This window comes from Perissodus microlepis, chromosome 22 (assembly GCF_051167445.1).
Source record: "Perissodus microlepis isolate ML-2025 ecotype Zambia chromosome 22, ASM5116744v1, whole genome shotgun sequence".
NCBI lineage: Eukaryota > Metazoa > Chordata > Actinopteri > Cichliformes > Cichlidae > Perissodus > Perissodus microlepis.
In genome coordinates, this window is record NC_140481.1 from 26,867,542 (window position 1) to 26,888,499 (window position 20,958).

Below are 20,958 nucleotides of genomic sequence, written 5' to 3' on the forward strand. Positions count from 1 at the left end.
CATTTTTTATGTTACTTTAGTGAAGCTAAATCTGTTTGGGGGTATGGTAGCCAAACTGAATAAGATGGGGTGAGTTTACGCCATAAGCTTAGTTTTTTATGTTCATTTTTTTTGTGGAAAACAAACTAATACTTTTATAGATAGTTCACTTTATTGTGTTTATTTTGCTTTCAGATTGTTTTTAAATCATTAAGAGTTAAAAAATAAATAAATAATTCTACATCTTAAATGAATGTACGTGTTGAATTACGTTTGACTTACGTTTTGTGTTTGTTTTGTTTTTTTCTTCCTGGCACTGGACTTTTATTTTTTAAACTCCGTTGTCCCAGGTACCGGAAGTCGCCTCGTTTCTTCCCTTTCTCTGCTCGGTCTGGATCAAACCGTTTCCGGGCGACAGGGTACCAGCAGTAAACATGGCGGAGGAACTGCTGGAAACAGTGGAGAGACTTCAGTCCCGGCTCCAGGAGAACCAGGAGCCCCGAAAGGTAACGGCCCAGCAGGTCGACACGGACACGTTTGGTGGTCAGCACCGATCGTTCCGCGAAACGTGACCGACAGACGTGAGGAAGCCGCGGTCACGGCGACGGCTCCCAGAAAGTCGTAACGTTTTTTAAATGCTGCGTTCACGGCTCGCTCTCCGACTCTGTCTTCTCACATTTCTCGGTTCAGACTGTGATGATGAAGCATCAGCAGTTTCCTGAAGTGGCAGCTTTATTTGCAATACAATGCTAATCTAATTCATTTGCAGAGTATTAGATTAGCATTGGGATAACTGTATGATAAAGAAAGTATTTAAAAAAAACATTAGGAGAATAAGAACAACAGTTCACATTTCTAATACTTCTCATCATTTCTACATGTTGAAATCATAATATAAACCATAGTTGTACTGTAAATATCTCCACTGTCTGTTGCTGTGTACAACAGATGTTTGGGATTATGATTTGGGTGTAATTTATTGTAGGGATAATGAAAGTATACACCAGGGAAATCATACCTGCCACTAATCTGACACTGATTCTGGGCATTGATGTGTTTGGTATATAAACAGTTACTCTTGCCTCCTTAAACCAATATAGCTAATAGGATTTCCATTTCTCACTCATGTGTGAGGCTGCAGCTTCAGCTGTTAACTAGGCCAGTGAGGAAGACTCACTCTATAGGTCCCTATAATGACAGTCCTCTGTAGATATTGGGGCGGGTGTCTGTCAGTCAGGAAATTCAACATGTTTTAACACTACAATGCTTATGGCAGTCTCAACATGGGCCTTCAGGGGAGAATGTAAATGCAGGCATGATTGGTCCCAATTCTGCACTTTCCTGTCTTTTTTTTTTTTTTTTTTTTTTACGTAGTAATTAAACTCCACTCAAACAGGTTGTTACTAATATTTTAAACACAGTGCTGGTTATTTTTCCCTTTAGTGTAAGAGTTAAAGTTCTTTTTTTCCCTCTTGCATAATAATAACAGGTCGTGTACTTCCCAAAACAGTTCGTCACTCATTCAAGTGAGTTCTTCAGTCACTCAGTGAAGCAGAGACTGAAAAAGTCACTTGAATGACAAAACATTTCTCCCACTGAAAACGTCACATCCAGATTAACAGAGTCAACTTTCAGGGATTTTCTTACCTGGAAGATTGAGCATGCATCAGGTCATTTACTTGTTAACAGAAGCTGCATCTGTGCCAGTCGTACACATTTTCACATTTCTAAAATGCAACTTATTGAGTAATAGATTAACAAAAAATTTTGGCATGGTGTCGTTCATATTTGTGATTTTTTTGTTGGGGATTTTTTTACTGTGTCATGCAGAAAACACCAAATTCCCTAAACAGCTCTGCATTTTTAAATCTTACCTCATCACAGTAAGAACAATTCACACAGCCTGTCGTCTCCCTGGATGTTTTAAAATCTGAATCTATTTTTTTTCCAACCATTTATTTTCAGTTATAGCAAGTAATTGTAATATATTTGTATATTGTAATATATATTGTAATATAATTAAACTTATTTAAATTAGTCATACACATTGATTATATAAACTGTAAATGTCATGACCCTCTGTAGCCCACAGAATTGTGGGATTTATTTCAGAGATAGGATACATTCAATTTAAAGTGTGAGCGATACCAATATCTGATTAGATAAAAATACAATATTCTTTTATATATCTAGATATTTCTAACCTTAAAACACACAAAACATAAACAAATTTCCCTGACATCAGCCACGTTTGATTATTTATTTACTTGTTTGTTGTATATGTCTCCTGTTGCCAGCAGGGAAGCTGCAGAGCGCCCTCTGGTGGACAAACTATGGAACATCACAACTCATAATATGGTTGAATGGTGTTTCTCCCATCTCTTTACTTTCTTAATTTTCATTTATTGACCATTGTAAATTCAGACACCGATTCAAACACTGCAAATAGCTGATATTGGCTAAGGGATCGGCCAGGCTCTAGTTAAAATAAATTAAAAATAAAAAGCTGATTATTTAGTAAATCATAATTATGTAGCAGTGTTTAAATTGATATTTCAGGGACCTTTAGGGACTTTAATTGAAATGCAAATGATTGAATAAAATGTAAATGTGTGTTATTTGGCTGTTTAGCTGAATCATTTGGCCAGTTTGGACAAGACAATATCTGGGTATTTCTTGCTAAATGACCATTATCTGTTATTGCATCAATTCAAATTGTAGGGAGGCATTTACCGTATTTATGTGATTTCTTATTGTGTCTAAAATAATCTTTTTTTTTTAATTTCTCTTAACAATAGTATTTCAGAAGGGCGTCACCACAAACACAATCGTTTCTTAGTATCTCAGTGTGTTCCGACAGCCTGTGAAGGCACCGTGTGGGACGTCACAGTAATTAAGGGGTTTTAACTTGTTATAACGTAGTTGTTTAACCCTACATTTTCAGCTCAATGTAACGATTGTCAGCTCGTTGTTAGTACATATGGATTTATTATCTGCCTTTTATCGGAGCAGCTGCACCAAACACGACATATTTTAGCCGAAAACCAAACTCGAAGCTAGAGCAGTCGTTAGCCGTTCAGCTAGCTAACGTTAGAAAGTAGTGACAGCTCAGCGGCGACAGGCCTCTGAGATTTACCCGATTCTGGTTAACTGGAGCTGGGCTCCTACTCATGTCCAAACCCGGAGTCTATTGTTAAAGAAAACTGGAGATAAAAGCGTGTAAATGGTGACACACGGCCTCTTGGCTTCGCCTTTGTTTACTGCTGGTGTGTAACAAAGCAGCGTGGATGCGTGTGATGCGTTTGCTGAGCACAAACAACCTGCACAAGTGAAGCTTTAACTGCAAAAGAAGACGCAAAAATCAGGAGGGCAAAGGTTTTCTAACAGCTCTGCCACGTTAGGCCACCTCATCCTTTAGCAGTGATGGCGCAGAGCTGAGCGCAGATAGTGTGAGTCAGGCAGCAGCTGCAAGTTTCATATAAAGCAGGTCCACGGAGCAGATGGAGCCTCTCTACCGAGAAAATCTCAGGGAGGAAATGCATGAAAATCTGCTTTAACGCCCTGTTCACTTTTCCAGTTTTAATATACAATGAATTGTGATGTACCAGTTGTTTAAGTGACTCGGACTTTGCAGGAGAAACATACAAAAACACAAAGCCTTGCCACTGGGTCCCAAATAATGCAAACCTAATAATGCAATCATGTAATCAAGACACACTGAATCTTATCCCTGCCTTTATCTCATCATGCCTGACTGTAACAGACTGATTGCCTTTAAGACCCTCTAATAGTCGCCTTCAGCTACATCTCAGACTTTTTTTGAACCGTTTGCAGCAGTACCTTGAAATCCTCAGGCAGAGAACTTATGTCTTCTCCAGAGGCTCGGCTGAAACCTCAGAATCTGTTACTGAACATGGAAAACGTTGAAAATGGAGAGTTAGTTTATTTCAGACATGGAAAAGTAATATTTTAGGAGGTTACCGATCCAAATACAAAGACTCAAAAGCAGTCAGCTCGTTACAGTCTGACTGGTCAGCAACCAGGCAAACTAAAGATGACAGAAGAATAAATATTCATGGGCGACAAAATGTTTTAAAAATTGATACATTAGAAAAATTGAGAATAATTATTTGAAAATAGCTTAGTCTCATTGCATTTCATTTTAGATTCTTTTGAACTGATTCCTGTTTTCCTTTACATAAAGGAAAAATCCTTTATGTAAAAAAAAAAAAAAGGATTTTTCCTTTATATTTTTCCTTCTAAACTGATCTTGGAAAAAGTGCAAATTGAGGCATGAAATGTAGGAAATTAATTGTTGAATGCTCAAAATTTCCTTGAGTTTACGCTAGCTTCCCCGGTTTATTGTTTTTTAATGTAATGTGTTTAATTTAAATGAAATGTTTTCAAGATGTTTTAGTTGGGTTTGCAGTTGTTGAATGGTTGTGTAATAACATTTTGTATTGTTCTAAGTGTTCAGACTGTTATTACAGCTGCCGTTCTATGGGATAACATCTTTGGGTTTCAGTAGGGATCCATCTGTAAATGTGTCGACCTTTATTTAAACTAGAAATAGTGCGGGACATTTTTAAGGCAAGTACAAAAGGGTAAATCATCTTCTGTTACTTGTGAAGACTCTGCAGACGTTAAAGAGAAAGGTTAAGAATAAATATTTGAAATTGACGCAGGAAATATACCCTGCTTCTTCATTTTATGTTTATGTCTTATTCATTATGACAAAATAACAGGAAACAGCACAAATGTATGAATAAAAATTCATCACCCATGATTCTTTACTCATTATCCAGATGCACTCATTCCAGTGTATGTTATATTAAGGGTGACCGCATGTCCTACTTTTTACCTGGGCCTGTACAGCATATCAACTCCCCACCCATCTAAGATATTCAGACAATGTCCCACATTTTAATTGGCTCTGCTGAGTCTCAAAAGGAGGTGTTGTGTGGATGGATCCCTGCTGAAACCTAAAGATGATTAGCATCTGAATCCTCTGTTTTTTCTGGAAAATAAAATGAAAATACAAAAGTGTACAAAGACAAAAACCCCACAAACTTTAGCTCTTGTATATGCTTATAAGAAATTCCTCACATGGTCAATGCCAAACCAGTGGCAAAGAATTTTGGGCTGCTAGTAAATACATTATACATTAAAAAGCGACACAAGACGAACAAATCTCTTCCAGTGTGGATGCAAATTTAGGCCTCTGAAGGTTCTTATCTGTATCACGCTACGATTACATTATGTTGCCTAGCAGTCACCTGTTAACGGGCCACAACAGTCCCAGCAAATTTACTGCTGTTGTCACAATTCCTTATAAGGATTGTTTTTATCACACACTTGTGTATCTTTTTAAACCACAGGTGTCAGGCGGGCCACACACTACAGCTCAATTTACTATCACGTGTCACCACTTAAACAGCTGTATAAAAATCCGCCTTTATTTTAATGTAAAGAAGTTCTAAATACATTTAATTAGCTGTCTTATGTGTATTTTAGTACAAAATAATAAAGTTTGTGGTCTTTCCATTTTTAGTCCTCACACCTCACAGAGTTCACTGTCCATGAGGATGAGCTTTCAAAGTTTTTGAAAATTTTAAAGCAGGTTTTATGTGTGAAAACAGTAACAGTGGGCTAATTAGAAGCTTTAGTAAAGTTAACAGTTGTAGCTGATAAACAGGCGCAGCGTGAGCTGGTGGAAATCCAGCCTGGGCTCCTGCTGTGTGTCATAGAAGCACCTCAGGTTCAAATGGATCTGCTGGACTTTTCCACTGCAAAGCATGAAGCACAGCAGCAGCCAAAGTCACAGCGATAATCATCATATCTTCACGTGTTCAGTATCAGGCTGAGCTCAGGACCAGCAGAGCCCAACCCTCATGTAACGAGCACTAAATGTAGCATCAGGTTATTCCTTTAACTGTACGACACCAACACGCCAACTCTTCATGTGGATTAAAACAAAGGCAGGAATAATCTCCTCTGTCACCTTTCAGGGGCTCAACAGTAATATTTACCAAAACAGCAGCTTCAGTAACTGTTTTAGGAAAATAAATTTAAACAAACTCATTCTGCTTTATTTCAGCTCTATATTGTTATTGTTGGACTCTACCAGAGTAGCTTTTACACGGTTCTTGATTCAAAATAATTTATCTTACACTCTGTCTCCCTTAAGTCCAACGTTCTTGTGATTGACTGTATCTCACAAACAAAAGGTTTGAAGAACAGGTGGTCACGTCTGCAGTATTTGAGTCTTTGGCTTCGTCTAATATGAACAACCATCACTGTAACATAAAATAAGGAAAGGCTCTGTGGTGGAATCGGGACTCTTTCTCCAAATGATAAATTTTTGTTTTTCCTTTCTTTTTATTTCAGCTGCTGAAGACTCTGAAAAGACTCGGGGAGCTTCCTATGACTGTGGACATATTGGTGGTAAGGATGTGTTGCTTCATCACCTCCAAACTGTCGATGCAAAAATCAGAGGCAAAATATTCCAGATAAATGAGTGGGACAGCAGGTTGGCAGCTTCCCTCCTGAACTTGTTTCTGGCCAATTAAATCGCTTGCCTGGAGCTGCCAAAGCATGACTGTTTAATCTGGGAATTTCTCTTGTAGGAAACTGGAGTGGGAAAGGCTGTGAACTCCTTCAGGAAACATGAATTAGCTGGAGAAGTGGCAAAAAATCTCGTAGCCAAATGGAAGAAACTGGTTCCTCAGTCTGGAGACAGGTATTGGCTGCACACCTCTGTCTCGACATGCATGACTTTAGCTCTCATGTGTCTGTACGCTGTGTGCTCTGTTTCTGCAATGGTCGTATGTAATGATGACTTTTCAGAACAGAAGATCCAAACCTTCAAAATAAAACCCCAAAATTAAATGGCGTCATCTGCAAAAACTGAGTTCTGTCTCCATCTTTCTTCCTCAGACCCAACAGCCACGGCTCCAGATCTCACACACAGGCTCGAGGCCACGACGCGAGCGGCAGAGGAGACCATAAACGTCCCCGAGAGCCCTCGCCTGAGGAAGACCGCTCCTACGTAGAGGAGGAAGAGGAGGAAAGAGGTTACCACACCAACTATTCGCCCTCACCTCCTCAGCACGACCAGTACAGTCCCCCACAGCGAGGAGGGTATCACTCAGACGAATACGAAAGCCCTGAGCCCGAACCTGAACCCAGCCCGCCACCACCTCCTCCCCCTGTTTCCCGCAAAGACGTCCGCCACACCAAACCAAACAAGGAGCCGAGCAAGAACCACCACAGCGACCGAAACCGAGACGAGGAGCGGCGGCAACGCCACGCACAGATGAATAGCGATAGAGAAGGCGGAGGAAGTCAGGGGAAGAAGCGAAGCGGAGACCGAGAGAGACATCAGAGTCCGGTACAGAAGGCTGCGAAACACAGCAAGAAGTCAACCACACATGACAGCAGGAAGGAGGAGAAGAAGAAAGGAGGAGATGAAGGTGAGTTCGATACTTGTTATTAATCTCTATCTCTCTTCCACAGCATGTCTTTTGTCCTGTCTTCCTACCGGTCGCAGCAGATGGCCGCCCCTCCCTGAGCTTGGTTCTCCTGGAGGGTTCTCTTCTGTTAAAAGGGAGTTTTTCCTTCCCCCTGTCATTAAAGTGTTTGCTCATAGGGGTCATATGATTGTTGGCTTTTTCTCTGTATGTATTGTTGTAGGGTCTACCTTACAATATAAAGCACCTTGAGGCGACTGTTGTTGTTATTTGGCGCTTTATTAATAAAATTCACAAGAGCTACAGCGCCTGCCTATGTAGGCAGCTGCCCCCAACCACTACAGGAAACAATAACCAGCTGCTCAAGTAACTGATAGCAGTGGTTAATCTAAAGATAACAGAAGAAAAAAACATCTGCAGAATTATGAGCACTTTAAAACAGTTTAAAATCAAAACATCTGCAGCTCGCTGAGACACCTTCCTGTTGCCTTACTTGTGGGCGCATACAGGTGACTGCATCACTCGAGTGTCATTTGAATAACAAATTGACCTTTTAATTGGTTAACCAGTCTTTTTAATCTTTAAAAGACTGTAGTCAAATATCAGGTTCACAGAAATAATTTTTCATGTTCCAGTTTATCTAAAGATACCAAACATGTCAGAATTAATTTGTTACATGTAGCCTGAATAACAATTTAAACTATAACTACACCATCTTCTCCTCACTAAAAGCCCATAAATGTCTTACTGAAAGATAATCATCTTCTTGTTGTACTGTGTAATGTTTTACTTTGCTATGAAGGAAATAAGCCGTGAGATTTAGGGGCACTTAAATAATCTTCTTTCTGTCATTTAACTCTTGATTTCTGGTACTTATACCACAGCCAAAACAATTACTATAGAAGGTTAAAGGCAATCATTGTGTGGTCATTTGTGCAGCTCTGTGCAACAGGAAGGTTGTGTGTGTTTTATCAGCTTGGATCAAGAAATATGGCCACAACACAGAGTGACTTCCTGTTCCGAGGAACTGAGCAATCGTAGAAACAGCACGAGAAACTCCTCTGACAGGAAGTGACAAAGTGAAATTTTCAAACTGTTTTCTTGTTTGGTTCATTAACCACAGCACGCATGTGTGAAGCAGAAGAGGAGTGTGTGTTGTTAGGTGATTGAGTAATTAGTTAGTCACTAGTAATTAGGAGTTAACAATTTTTATAATGTAATAATAATTAAAACTTCACTTATGAGGAGGCTGTAACGGTCCGTTGTGCTGGAGGGAGCGGAGCGTGTCGATTTACCGGTCAGTCTGCGTCCTCACCCTCACCTATAGTGATGATCGTTGATGCAATCAGCAGAAATTAGTTTCATCTAAAGGATGCCTGGGCTCTACGTTAGAGATCGGACAAGGAGACGCTGTTCCTCCACATAGACAGGAGCAAGATGAGGTGGTTTAGGCATCTGACTGGGACGCTTCCTGGACGCCTCTTAGGTGAGGTATTCAGGCGTGTCGGTGTTGGTGATGTCACTGTTGGTGCTCTTGCAAATGGCGGTGCGTACAAAAAATTATGGCCATGAGGTTATGTGAGTTTGTCATGCACCTCTCGGTTTTTAGCTCATCTGGCCAATAAAATAGAAACGCTTATGCTGTGGCGTGGCACCCGTCTGTCTGTCCGTTCACAAGAATCACTCCTCCTCCTCAGGTTTGAATCTAGTTTACACAGAGTGGTCACCTATTGGGTCTTCACAGACATTGTGCTCAAAGGTCCAGGTCATATTTGTTGTTTTGTGAGCAGTAACATGTGAATTGTGCTGCACCGTTAGCCAGATAGCCTACTACGTCATTCCGATTGTGGCTTGAACCTCCAGACAAGAATTCCTCTGATTTCTTTGCTTCCTGCCTTAAATTCTACTCTTACAAAAGTGCTGATGTCCATAAATCCAAAATAAAATCCTGGATTAAAGTCTTTGTTTTATATTTGTCATTTGTTGAATATTTTAAGAGAAATTAATGCAGTATAATAAATTATGATCTTCATCTTTTAGGGCGACCACGAGTGCCGAAGGACTCTCCACCTAAGGAGGAAGAAGAGGACTTCGAGGTGCCCACCATGTCCTTCGAGTCCTTCCTCACATATGACGCCCCGACGTCTGTGAAGAAGAAAAAGAAGACACCGTCAGCTTCATCTTCATCGCACAGTCGGCCGTCTCACTCCTCCTCGTCAACGTCGTCTTCCCATCGCACACGAACACCTCCACCTGCATCCTCCTCTTCGTCCTCTTCTTCTTCCAAAGCCCGCAAGGCGAACGGCGCTCAGAGTACCAAGAGGACGCATTCGGGGACAGCGGTGACGACGCCATCGAGAAGGAAGGAGGTACCAACCTTTTTAAAACATGTTATTTATCTTTTTATTGAATCAACATAGAAAATCAGCAAAATGGGGAAATTTGTCAGGTCTGTGCGATGCCATGATCTGTTCAGCTATAGTAAAGAAACTCCTGCTTAACAGTGTGAAAAGGTAAAACTAGACCTCTAACAGGTGTTAAATCGTCCTTAAGGATGACTTGGAGAGTAGAAGAAAACGACTGCCAAAACCCAGAGCAGATCTCTGATAGCATCGATGAGCATTTTTTTAATTTCAAGCATGAGTCAGTGTTTAAACCGATGACTCAGCTTTAGTTTTCAGGGTGTAAACGTACTTTTCTAACCTTGGAGTGAGCCGCAACTCAAGCTCCTTCTGTGAGCATCTTCTGCAGCTGTCAGAGTTTTTTCAGTGAGGAAAACTGCAGCTGACAGCTCAGAGGGTTCATCCACTCATTGTGACATTAAAGGCTCTGCAGTGATTGTAGAACTTGCTGCTTGCTGCCGTCGGTTTTGCAGTTAGAACTCTGATGGTGTCATGTTGGTGAAAACATCAGATCCGTGAGATGCCTTTAGCCTGGGCTGCGTTTTTTTTTTTTTTGCAGAAAGCTTAGCTTAGCTTTTATCTTGTGGGATTTTGTTTCCTAGCAACAGTTATTAACTCCAGTGTCAAGGTGATGCAGAGAGAAGCAGAAAGTAGAAACACCAACCACAGATTGCAGATACAACATAGGTGTAGCCTCCGGGTCTGAAACGTGAGGCCTGCACAGGAGTGCTTTAACCTCCTAGGACCTGGCGTCCACATATGTGGACATCACATTTTGGGTTATTTAGACCAAAGTACTCAATTTTGCTGTACAGGGGCCTGATATCCACTTACGAGGACATTATACTACTACTGTTCTATCCAAATTTTAAACGAATATCCTCATATGTGGCTCTCATTTTTCTTAGAAACAAAAATTAAGTAAAAAAAAAAAAATCTGGTAATTCTTTGTTTTTACATTCATGAGGACCCAATCAGCCCAACTATCAAAGAGAAATTAAAAATGCATGCCGTGGAAGAGTTTGGGTCTTAGGAGGTTAAACCTGCATTGTTCATTATAACAGCCAGCAGGGGGCGACTCCTCTGGTTGCAAGAACATGTTTAACTTTGTAAAATTCTGTGGGAAAATTACCTATAAGCCCACATGGTTTATGACTTCAGTAAACACTTTAATGATTTATTTATGGCCTAAATCGCTAGTTTAAGGTCTTATTTAATAAAAAATGTTCCTCATTTTGTAAATTATGATGCTGCTGTGAGAAATACAGATGATAAAGCAGAGAAATGCAAACAAAGGTCAGTCCATGTTTATGCTATGCTAAACTAACCGTGTACTGGAAGAGCTTCATATTCAACATAAACAAATAAGAGTGTCAAAAGCATCTTGTGCAAGTGTCAAATGTTGGACAATATTAATACGATTCATTTCAAACTTATTTATATAGCATCAATTCTCAATAAGTCACCTCAGGGTGCTTTTATATTATAACGACCCTATGTTATTAGCATGAAAACTCGATAAATAAGCCAATCCTCGAAAAACAGACACTTGGTGAAAGTGGGGAGGAAGAACTCCATTTTTAATTAAAGGAAGGAACCTGCAGCAGGGACAGTGACGTATCAGCTGCAACAGTTGAAAGCTGGGTCTCCAGCTGGAATACAGCAGTTTCCAATGAAAGAGTTCAGTTTAAAAGCTTGATGTCAGAGCATCAGGTCAGCAGCACAACCAGGGGGATGCTGTTGTGTTTTACTGACATTCACAAGGTTCTGCAACATGAGTTGAGTCTGACTGGAATGTTCTTGATTGTTTGAGAGAGAAGGTTTAGCAGAAATGACCTTAACTGTGGAAACTCTTGGCCACACAAACACAATCTTTACCTCCTACCTCCCTATGAGTTCATCTATTTCCCCAAAATAAAAACAAAGTGGATGTTTTACAAAAGCAAAGGATAAAGAGCAGCTCATGAAACCATCTGAATGTGAACAAGAAGACGACCTTAAACGGGGGATTGGCCAAATCTTGAACTTCTTGAACTCTCCTCTTTCTGAGTAAATCCCTCACTTTGATGAGCTGTTTCCACATCACTGCATCCAGTTACTGTGCAGGTTTAATATCCATCTCATACCACAGGCCCAGCATTCATTTTAGAGTTGTGCTTCTTCTTCTGTCATATTTAGATTTTCTTTTATTGAGGTCTTGACTTTTGTTTGTATTTTTTGTTTAATTGATACCCTACCTTACCTTTCTGAGCTGTTGTTACCTTTCTGATAGTTTCAGCCAAATAATGAGTTGTTTCTGATTATTTGGCTGCTATAAGTCATTTCCCATCTTTTGGGATAAATAAAGTGTTTCTTATCTTGTTGTAGGTTTATGAAGCTGTGCCGACTGTTCCTGAAATCCAGCTGCCAGCGATTCAGCCCAATTACAGACCTCTGCCCTCCATTGACATCACACCGCTGTCCCCTCAGAGACGCAAAGGTAAGGCCCTCGCCCCCAATATCAAAACTTTTTCATTATGTTATTTCTCCTTTAACTGCTATGAGAACACCAAATTCTGGCATCAAAAAGGTGAACCCTTCCATGAGTCTTTCTGTGCCTGTATTTGTGCATAAATTAAGCACCTTAAAATGTTTTCTTTCTTTTTTTAAGTGGTTGTTGTTATAACTTAGAAACAAATACTTTTAGTTAACTTTGTGACATAACGTCTCACTTCATGCAGAAACTTGAGTGCAGTTGTGGCTGAGGAGCAGGTGAAGAGAGGAACCGCTTCTGACTGAATGACAGATGCTTTCTAGACTTTTTTTCCTCATTCTGTATCTTTGCACTTCTGAATCAGGTCACACATGTACCTGCGAGCGATTTCTCACATTCGTGCACATTGCGATCTGATCTGGATTTTCTTGCCAGCATCAGCATATCTGCAAACATTCTTCCTCATCCTCTACATTCAGGCTCACTCTGACGTTCGCTCGCTTCACTTTCAGTTCCTGTGTGCAATGAAGAGGATGATGCAGGCTTCACGGGGAAGCGGTTTAACTCCAAGATGGTGGTCTACTCAGGATCGAAGACCGCCTACCTGCCCAAGATGATGACGCTGTATGAGCAATGCATCCGTGTCCTGCAGAACAACATCGACTGTGAGTGGATATGCAGTATTTCTCTCAGTCTCTGAGCCTCCCTGCAGGGGGGCAACAAGGGCCTGATGATGCCACGGAGTTTGACCATGAATATTAAAGCTGATGAGAGGAGTTTAATTTTATCGAAAGTGTAGTATAGCATGTCGTTTTTGAAGTTTCATTTCTGTGTTTTACTTTTATTTCTCTGCCTGCTGCTTTTAAACAGCTGCAGGATTTTACATTTTAGAGTTTTTAGTTTCATCACAGAGGTATGTGATTGGTTTGATCTGTTTCCCTGTTTGTTAGCAGGATTACTCAGATAGTGATGGACTGATTTGCAGGATAATTTTAGCAATGTAGGTCTTGGCCCACCTTGGAACAGAATAGATTTTGGAGTCAGTACAGTTTCAGATCAGGGTTAGCTTTTGTGTATTGAGAAGTTTAGTTTCTCTTTCTCTTTACGATAACTCTAATAACCTTGCCGGAGACTAAGTTCATGAATAGCGTGGGGGCAATTTCATAGCCTTGAAGGTGCTATTGTTTTGCTCTTCACTCACTGTGATGGTCTGTGTAGGTACCAGGTAATCAGAGTTCACAACAAAGGATAAAAGTACAGCAGAAAGTCTCCACAGTCTTTCAAAGTCAGTATCTACTCATCTGTGGTCCTTGCCTGAACTCCACCCAACTGCTTTTTGTGTTGTCGAATAGGAACGTGTCTACGGTCTGCAACTGTGCATGCACATGAACAAAAAGTGTAATCCCACCCTGACGATGCCTCTCTGCTCTTTCAGCGATCGCTGAGGTGGGAGGAGTGCCGTTCGATATCCTGGAGCCGGTTCTGGAGAGATGTACCCCAGAGCAGCTGTACCGCATCGAGCAGAGCAACCAGGTAACATGTCAGACTTCAGTGAAACTTTTAATCTTAAATAATAATCTGAGGAAGGAGCGAGTAATCGATGTTCTTAAATCCAGTGTCACGGTTTATAAATTAAAACATAGCCACAAAAATAGCTAAAACGTCCACATTGACCTCTTTGATTTTTATCCTTCAGCCATAAAAGACTGATGGGATATTTTTGTCACCCCGTTGTACCGGTAGGTGAGCGGCATGGACACCCAGGTTTGTGAATGCGATAACTTGAGAACGAGGCGATGTAAGAGTTTCAGATTGATATCATAGGTGTATCTACTAGGAGGCTGAGTGCTAGCATTGGTGGCCACTGGTATTTTTATAAGAAGTGAAAAATCTAGAGAATTTTCACTTCTTATTTTACTCCACTGAAATAGAATTAAAAGCACAAGCTGCAAAAGTTTTGTTTTCACAATAGAAATATAAGGTGGATGAATTTTTTAGCATCATTTGCTTTCTTTTTCCAAACTTTGTTAAAAACTATCAAGCTGTATTTTATGAAACTTAGGAGGATGAACTCTGAATGGCTGCTACACATGTAACACTTTTACAAGCAGAGCAGTTATTCATCTTTTTTTTTTTTTTTTTTTTTGCCTGTCCCGTTTGGCTCTTTTGCCATCAGAATTATTGTCTAAAGGCGAGGAAAGATGCCCAACGGATTTACTTTACCAAATTGACCATCCCAGCCTTGCCATAATGGTCTATTTGATTCACCTTTTATTGTTTATTTTATTTATTTTTTTATTTTCACTTGCTAGATATGGGACAGACTTGAATGAGGAAAAGAAAAGGGAGAAAGGAAGAGGGGAAAAAAACAGCGGAGAAGAGGGACGAGGATAAAGGGCAAAAAAACAAAAACCAACTAAATAAGCAGACAAAAAAAAATACATATATCAATCACCTGGATCACCTGTTGAGAAAGAAAAAAGAAAACAAGCAGAAGAAAACAAGAGCAATACAATAAACAACATCACGATGATCTATGGGAATATAACAGTAAATACTAAATATTAAACATTATTGTGCAGCATGTAAGATCGACAGCGCACAGTGTGCTTTGAGGTAGGAGCCAAAAAGGGTGTAGTTTGTTTGTGTGAGCACCCGTGTGTACACCTGTGAGCATGAGCGCGCTTGTTTTTAAAAGGTTCCTTCATGTAATGATCTGCTAGAGGGTGTGGGGGGCCACAGCCCCGTCCTCCAGGGCATGAAGCAGGTATGGAGGAGATCAAAACTCCAGACATCCAGAGGCCCCCAGAACACAAGAGACCAAGGAAGACCAACAGAGGGGCAGCTGCGCCACTATCCCAGAAAGAGCTGAGGAGAGTCCCAGATGAGGGGTCACTCAGCAGCCGCGGAGCAGAAGCCAGGGGGGGTTGCAGTGACGTGCCCGTGAGCTCCGCCGGCAGCCAGCTGCGCCAGAGTGACCGAGCCCCAGGCCGAGAGGCCGAGGGCACCCCACCCCCGAAGTGGCCCGAGCGAGCCCCAGGCTCCAGGCCCCGATAAGCAGCCACCAAGGAGTGAGCCGGTGTGTACCTGGACGCCCATCCCCGGACACAAAGAACCACCAACGCACCGATGTTGGTGCGTTGGTGGGGGGAGATAGGCCTCCAAACCTTGGAGGGCCTGAGATGTCCCCAGAGAGGTGGCGTCTGATACCCAACCTGACATATAGACACAGACATACAGGCACACACAGATACAAACATCCATTCCCACCCTCATGCTCTCATATGCAATTACTCAACACTCACCCAACGTGGAGACAGACATAGAGAGACACTGTACACACAATCACACTCCCCAAGCGTACTCTAAGAACCGGGTCTAGGTACCCTTGCCCCTGGAGGGGGAAACTGCACCCAGACCCAGGTGGTGTTACCCTTTTCCCTGCGGTGGGGAGAAGCAGACCGCCCTGACTCCGCAGCAGCAAGGAGGCCCCACACTCCAGACCCCAGTCGGACGGCCAACTCCTCCTCCTGGCCCCCCGCTCCAGCAGGTCGCAGAGAACGGGGGTGTGTGAATACTCCAAACCTCCCTCCGCCCGCTCATATGTAGTGTTGATGCATGTGTGTTCTAAGGTGCATTTAAAACCCAGGAGGGCATGGAGCTACCTGCCAGAGAGCAGCAGGTCAGTGCATAGCTCCTCCTGATAGCCCTCAGTGTCTATGTGTATTTAAAATTGAGAGGTGGGCAGCGACGCCAGGGGTGAGGTGTACACCCTGATGGTCTTTTGGAGTCCGTGTAGCGTGCCCACCCCCAAGACCCTATATGTATGTGTTATGAGAGTGTGAGTAATGTGAATGTCTAAGTTGTGAGATAAAATTGAGGCGCAAGAAGCCAGAAGGGGACAGAGGGGGGGATGCCTCCCCTGCACCCTGGTGACACACCTTTACCCCAAGGCCCTGCATGTGTGGGTGATTGTGGTGGAGCGGGAAGAGGGAGGTTATTCATCATTAAAGTTCATATTCGTCATTAAAGTCGGTTGCCTTCCTCTTTGTCTCCATCTTTTCTGTCTGGTGCAAGTTTACAGCTTTCCAGAAAATATTATAAAATATAAAGTTTGGATGTTGAGAAAGTTGTATTAATGTCACTTTTTGTCATGGGTATACGTCCCTTTTTGAAGATTCTTCTCGCCTCCTTTTAGTGGTTCACGGAGGAATCGGACGAGCTGTGGATGCGTCACTGTCGGCGCGACTTCAAGCGGGAGTCTCCGCAGGAGTACGAGTCATGGAGGGAGTTGTACCTGAGGCTGCACGACGAGCGCGAGGAGCGACTAAGGATGCTCACACAGAATATCACGTCTGCGCATGCCAACAAACCCAAAGGTGGGACGAGCTTTTGCAGTTAAAGCGCAAAAAAAAAAGCTTTTGTGGATTTTCTGTTTGTTTCTGTAGTTATGATTCATGATGATTTTTTTATATTTTTAAGGCTGTTGAGTGTTTGACCGAGAGTGTTGTTTCCTCTAACAGGACGTCAGGTTAAGATGGCGTACGTAAACTCTGTCGCCAAGCCGCCCCGTGATGTTCGCCGCCGACAGGAGAAGTTTGGAACCACTAGTGGTTCGACAGCCAGCTCCACAGCAGCTGCAGCTCCTATCAAGTGAGTACAGAATAAGATCAGGGAGAAACCTAGAGGATGTTTAGAGATTTCCTGATAAATATCACAGACTGCGTTTCAAATCACGAGGAGGAAGATCTTCTCTATCGATGCACACGGCTGCAGACAGAGCTGTGTAGGGTTTTTTTTAATATTCACCACAGTGGCTTTCTTCCTGTGTCCTTCAGAATAAGACCGGCTACCACTGACTACTCCGGAGAATCAAGCCAGTCGTCTTCCTCCCAAAACAACCCTCCTCCCGCTGGTTCATCCCGCTTCTCTGCACCGAGCGGAGCAGGACACGCCGCCCGGGAAAAACCTCAAGTCAAAAGTAAGTCTTGCTGAAAGCACCATTGAGGATTTATTTTTTTCTGTGTGTGTGTGTGTCTTTTAATCTAACAAATCACTTCTTCCTGTTTCCTTCTTCCCCACAGAAATCGCCCCCATGATGGCCAAAACTATCAAAGCATTCAAGAACAGATTCTCCCGCCGGTAGTGTGAAAGAGACTGAATGTATTTTATGTGATTTTAATTACAGTGTAGCGGAATTGGACTGGAGACCCTCCAACCCTGCGCGCACACTTTCAGCCCCGCAAACACATCACATGAACTTTGCAGTATTTGTGGAAAAATGGTTAACTTCCTTTTTTTTCTTTGTTTTTTTTTGTGGGGGCGGGTTGATGTTTTTTTTCTGTGGTGACGTCTGTTTTGCGGGTCTTAAATTAAGTATTTAAATCCTAAACGATGGTACACATGGTAGAAGGACACACACAAACACAGTCAGTCTGTTACTGAATCATGTTTTCCAGCAGACGGTTTTTAAAGAAAGAGTTTTTGGGGGAATTCTTGCTGCGAGGTTAGATTAGAGGATTTTTCTATCGCTTTCTCCGGCAGCACAAAGACTGGAAAGAGGGGAGCAGCTCGTTTTCAGCTGTAACAAAATCAGCCCCAGCAGAACCTTTAATTGTCATTAATTAACATGTACATTTGTACACAGCCAAAACGTGCACAAAAAATTTGTGACTTTTTAAAAAATTTGCCTCAAACCTGCATTCTTTCTAATGGCCAGTAGGGGGCGTCTCTGAAATTATATTGTATAGAAGTCCATGAGTAAATTCTTCTAATGTGATCCGTAAACTCAGTTAACATTTTCCTGAAGAGTTTATGGACTCAGCTGCTAATTTTAAGTCTTAATAAATGAAAAATAAAGTTAATGCTGTAAATTATTTTTGCTAAATAATTTAAATTATTTGTGGGTGGACAAGTCACTATGTTAGCCACCCGAGTTTTAAAACTCTCAACTCAGTGCTCCACTAACCAGTGGGTGATGTCATGATGGCCACATCCAGCTTTTATATACAGTCTGTGACTAATTGCACTAATCAATTTGTTTCAAATTTTCATTTTAACCCCTCACCTGTAAAAGGCTGACAGTGTACTGTCATCACTTGGGTGGCAGGGAGGGCAGCATAGGATTTTGAAATTGATAGCATCGGTGCATCTACTAAAAATCTCAGATGATTTTAAATCTCAGTGACCTCGACCTCGAGGTCAGGGCTAGAGGTCAAGTGTATGAATGTGATAATTCAAGAAGGAACTCACCTAGGATTTTCACATTTATAGCGTAAGTGCAGTATTTTTACTGCTGTGACCAGACATTGAGCATCAAGGGCTCAACCTTAATGCAGTTAATAACTGAATCGAGTTTTCCTTTCATAAATAATGTGGGGGGGGGGGGGACATTTGAACAAAGTAGCATTTCCGCAAAAGCTCCCCATCTGGTCAGAAACGGTAGACTTGACATGCAAAATGTTAATATTTATGCTTGATTTTCTCTTTTCATAACAATTAAAGAGATTACATTTGTTAAACAATGAACTTAAACATTTGTTTTTCTCCCTTGTTTCCTGTCTTTGTGCCAAGCCAAGCGGTTCATATTTATCATATGAAAGATGATAGTTTTATCTGTCTTCTAATCAAACTAGTAATGAGCATATTTCCCAAAGTGCGAATCTTTTCCTTGTAAGGGACAGAAAAAGGGCTCTTATTTTAAAAACAGTCAGCTGTTGTTTCCCCTTATGACCAAATGATACACTACAGTGGGAAACTTTTACACTTTTACTCTTGTTTTGTCTCTTAATCGCATGCACCGTGCACGTCCCGACACCCGAGACATCAGCTGGATGGTGTGGGACTTTAATCATGTTTTGCCTGGTGCATTTGAAAAAATGTGTTTGGCTAAGATGAAAGCACAGCAGAGCGTGCGGCGTCGTAGACTTACTTTAACCCTCCTGTGGCTTCAATTCATGTTTCCCTGCTGTCGAATGTGTGCTTCCCTGTTTTTATCTGCTTCACTGTGACAAACTGATTGAGTGAGGGGAGATTTGGAAAAAGAACCATAAGTTGTCTGCAGCTGCAGTCCATGATGATGATGATGATGATGATGATGATGAAATGTATTTATTTTCAACACTGGGACCTGGCACCCCACAACATGGGCCTGAATGGAAGTAGATTACAAATTGTAATTTTATTAGATTTTAATAAATGTTATATGGTCATTTTTATTAAAATTGACTTTTTTTTCCCTGAAGCTGTTTGTGTGGGTGTCTCTTTATCACTCAGAAAGTCTGCAGTGCAGAAGGTTTATAGAAGTGATCCATCTTACCAAAACTACCTTATATTAACATAAATCTGTATATTTTTTTTCTACTGTTATTATTCTTAAGGGCCAGCATCACTTTTAGTAGTTCAGCAATCGCTGAGCGTTTTACAGGGCTCACATAACTAAATGAATGAGAGACAAACGTTTTGTTTAACAACTATTAAAAAAACTGAAGCAGAAGCCTTCTTTATTTTTGTTTTTAACCTGTATAATAGTCACTTTCTTTTACACATAACTTTTACAGATTCCTTGTAATGAACGTGTTTTTGATATGAGGACATCATTAAATCCATGTTTTTGTACATTTTCCTTTATGCTGATGTCGCTTTTATTTTTATGTGACACTTGTAAACAGTTTGCGACACTGCCGGCGTTTGGTGGTAAGACTCGTGAGCCAATCTGAGAGCACATCGCTTGTGTTTTCCTCTTCGCGTCGTAAAGTGGCTACGTTGTAGCAGATGACAATTTCCTGTGGGGATCTTTTTCTTTTCAAAATAAAGTGTCTTGGAAACTCATAAGTTCCATTGAAAAAGCTCTGTTTGCGTTGGAAAGCTGAACTAACTGAATATACCAACCATTTCTTCAAACTAAGACTAACCCTTTCTTTTATAACAGTCAAAATCAAAGGCTCCAGATTCACATCACCATGCTGATAATCTACAAGTTCAATTAAATAATCATTTTACTTTTAAGGATCTTTATTACTGGGCCACAATACATGCAACACATTAGATATCTTCTCACCTACAAAATGTACAATGCACAGTATCTGAAGCACAAATGAAGCATTTGAATTAAATTCCAAAGGCTATTATTCTGTTCACCGCATTTTAATTTTAAAATTAGCCATTTTTAAAACTTCTGTCTTTTAAGTCTCAGCTGCTTAATTTGATGTTTTTCCACATGATTATTAGTAATTTAACGGTTCAGAAAGGGAATTTGGTCTGAATGCACGAAAGGAATCTGAAATAATTCAGTGCAAAAAGTTTTTGTTTTTTTTTTAGTTTTTTGGATGTTGAAATCACTGCAGTAATGATAATGAACTGTGGAAAAGACACGTACAGACTGCTCATTCTGGAAAGAAAAAAAGGTTAGACCTTATTTCAAATTTACAGAAAGACAAAGTTACTGCTTAGAATGAGAAGGATCAGTCAAAAAAAACGAATAAAAAAAACAATTTTTAATGGTAATCAATGTGAGACAGGTGATTTCAATCACACGACCACGGTGCACATGAGCTAATCAGTGAGTTTGAAAAAAATTAAAGGAGATGTAGAGGTGTAAAAAAAAAAGTACTTAAGAGATTTTTTCAGGTTTTAA

At 41.0% G+C, this 20,958-nt stretch overlaps 1 protein-coding gene across 1 annotated transcript; it reads left to right on the plus strand.

The window, feature by feature from the left end:
• The first annotated feature begins 367 nt into the window (after positions 1 to 367).
• eloa (elongin A) lies at positions 368 to 19,566 on the plus strand. Its single transcript, XM_084919500.1, has 12 exons — positions 368 to 485; positions 6,367 to 6,423; positions 6,606 to 6,718; positions 6,916 to 7,451; positions 9,489 to 9,817; positions 12,218 to 12,329; positions 12,836 to 12,988; positions 13,759 to 13,856; positions 16,522 to 16,702; positions 16,847 to 16,976; positions 17,162 to 17,304; positions 17,408 to 19,566. Exons 1-12 carry the CDS (start codon positions 414 to 416, stop codon positions 17,467 to 17,469), a joined length of 1,986 nt encoding a protein of 661 aa, XP_084775626.1. The 5' UTR covers positions 368 to 413; the 3' UTR covers positions 17,470 to 19,566.
• The last annotated feature ends 1,392 nt before the right edge of the window (positions 19,567 to 20,958 follow it).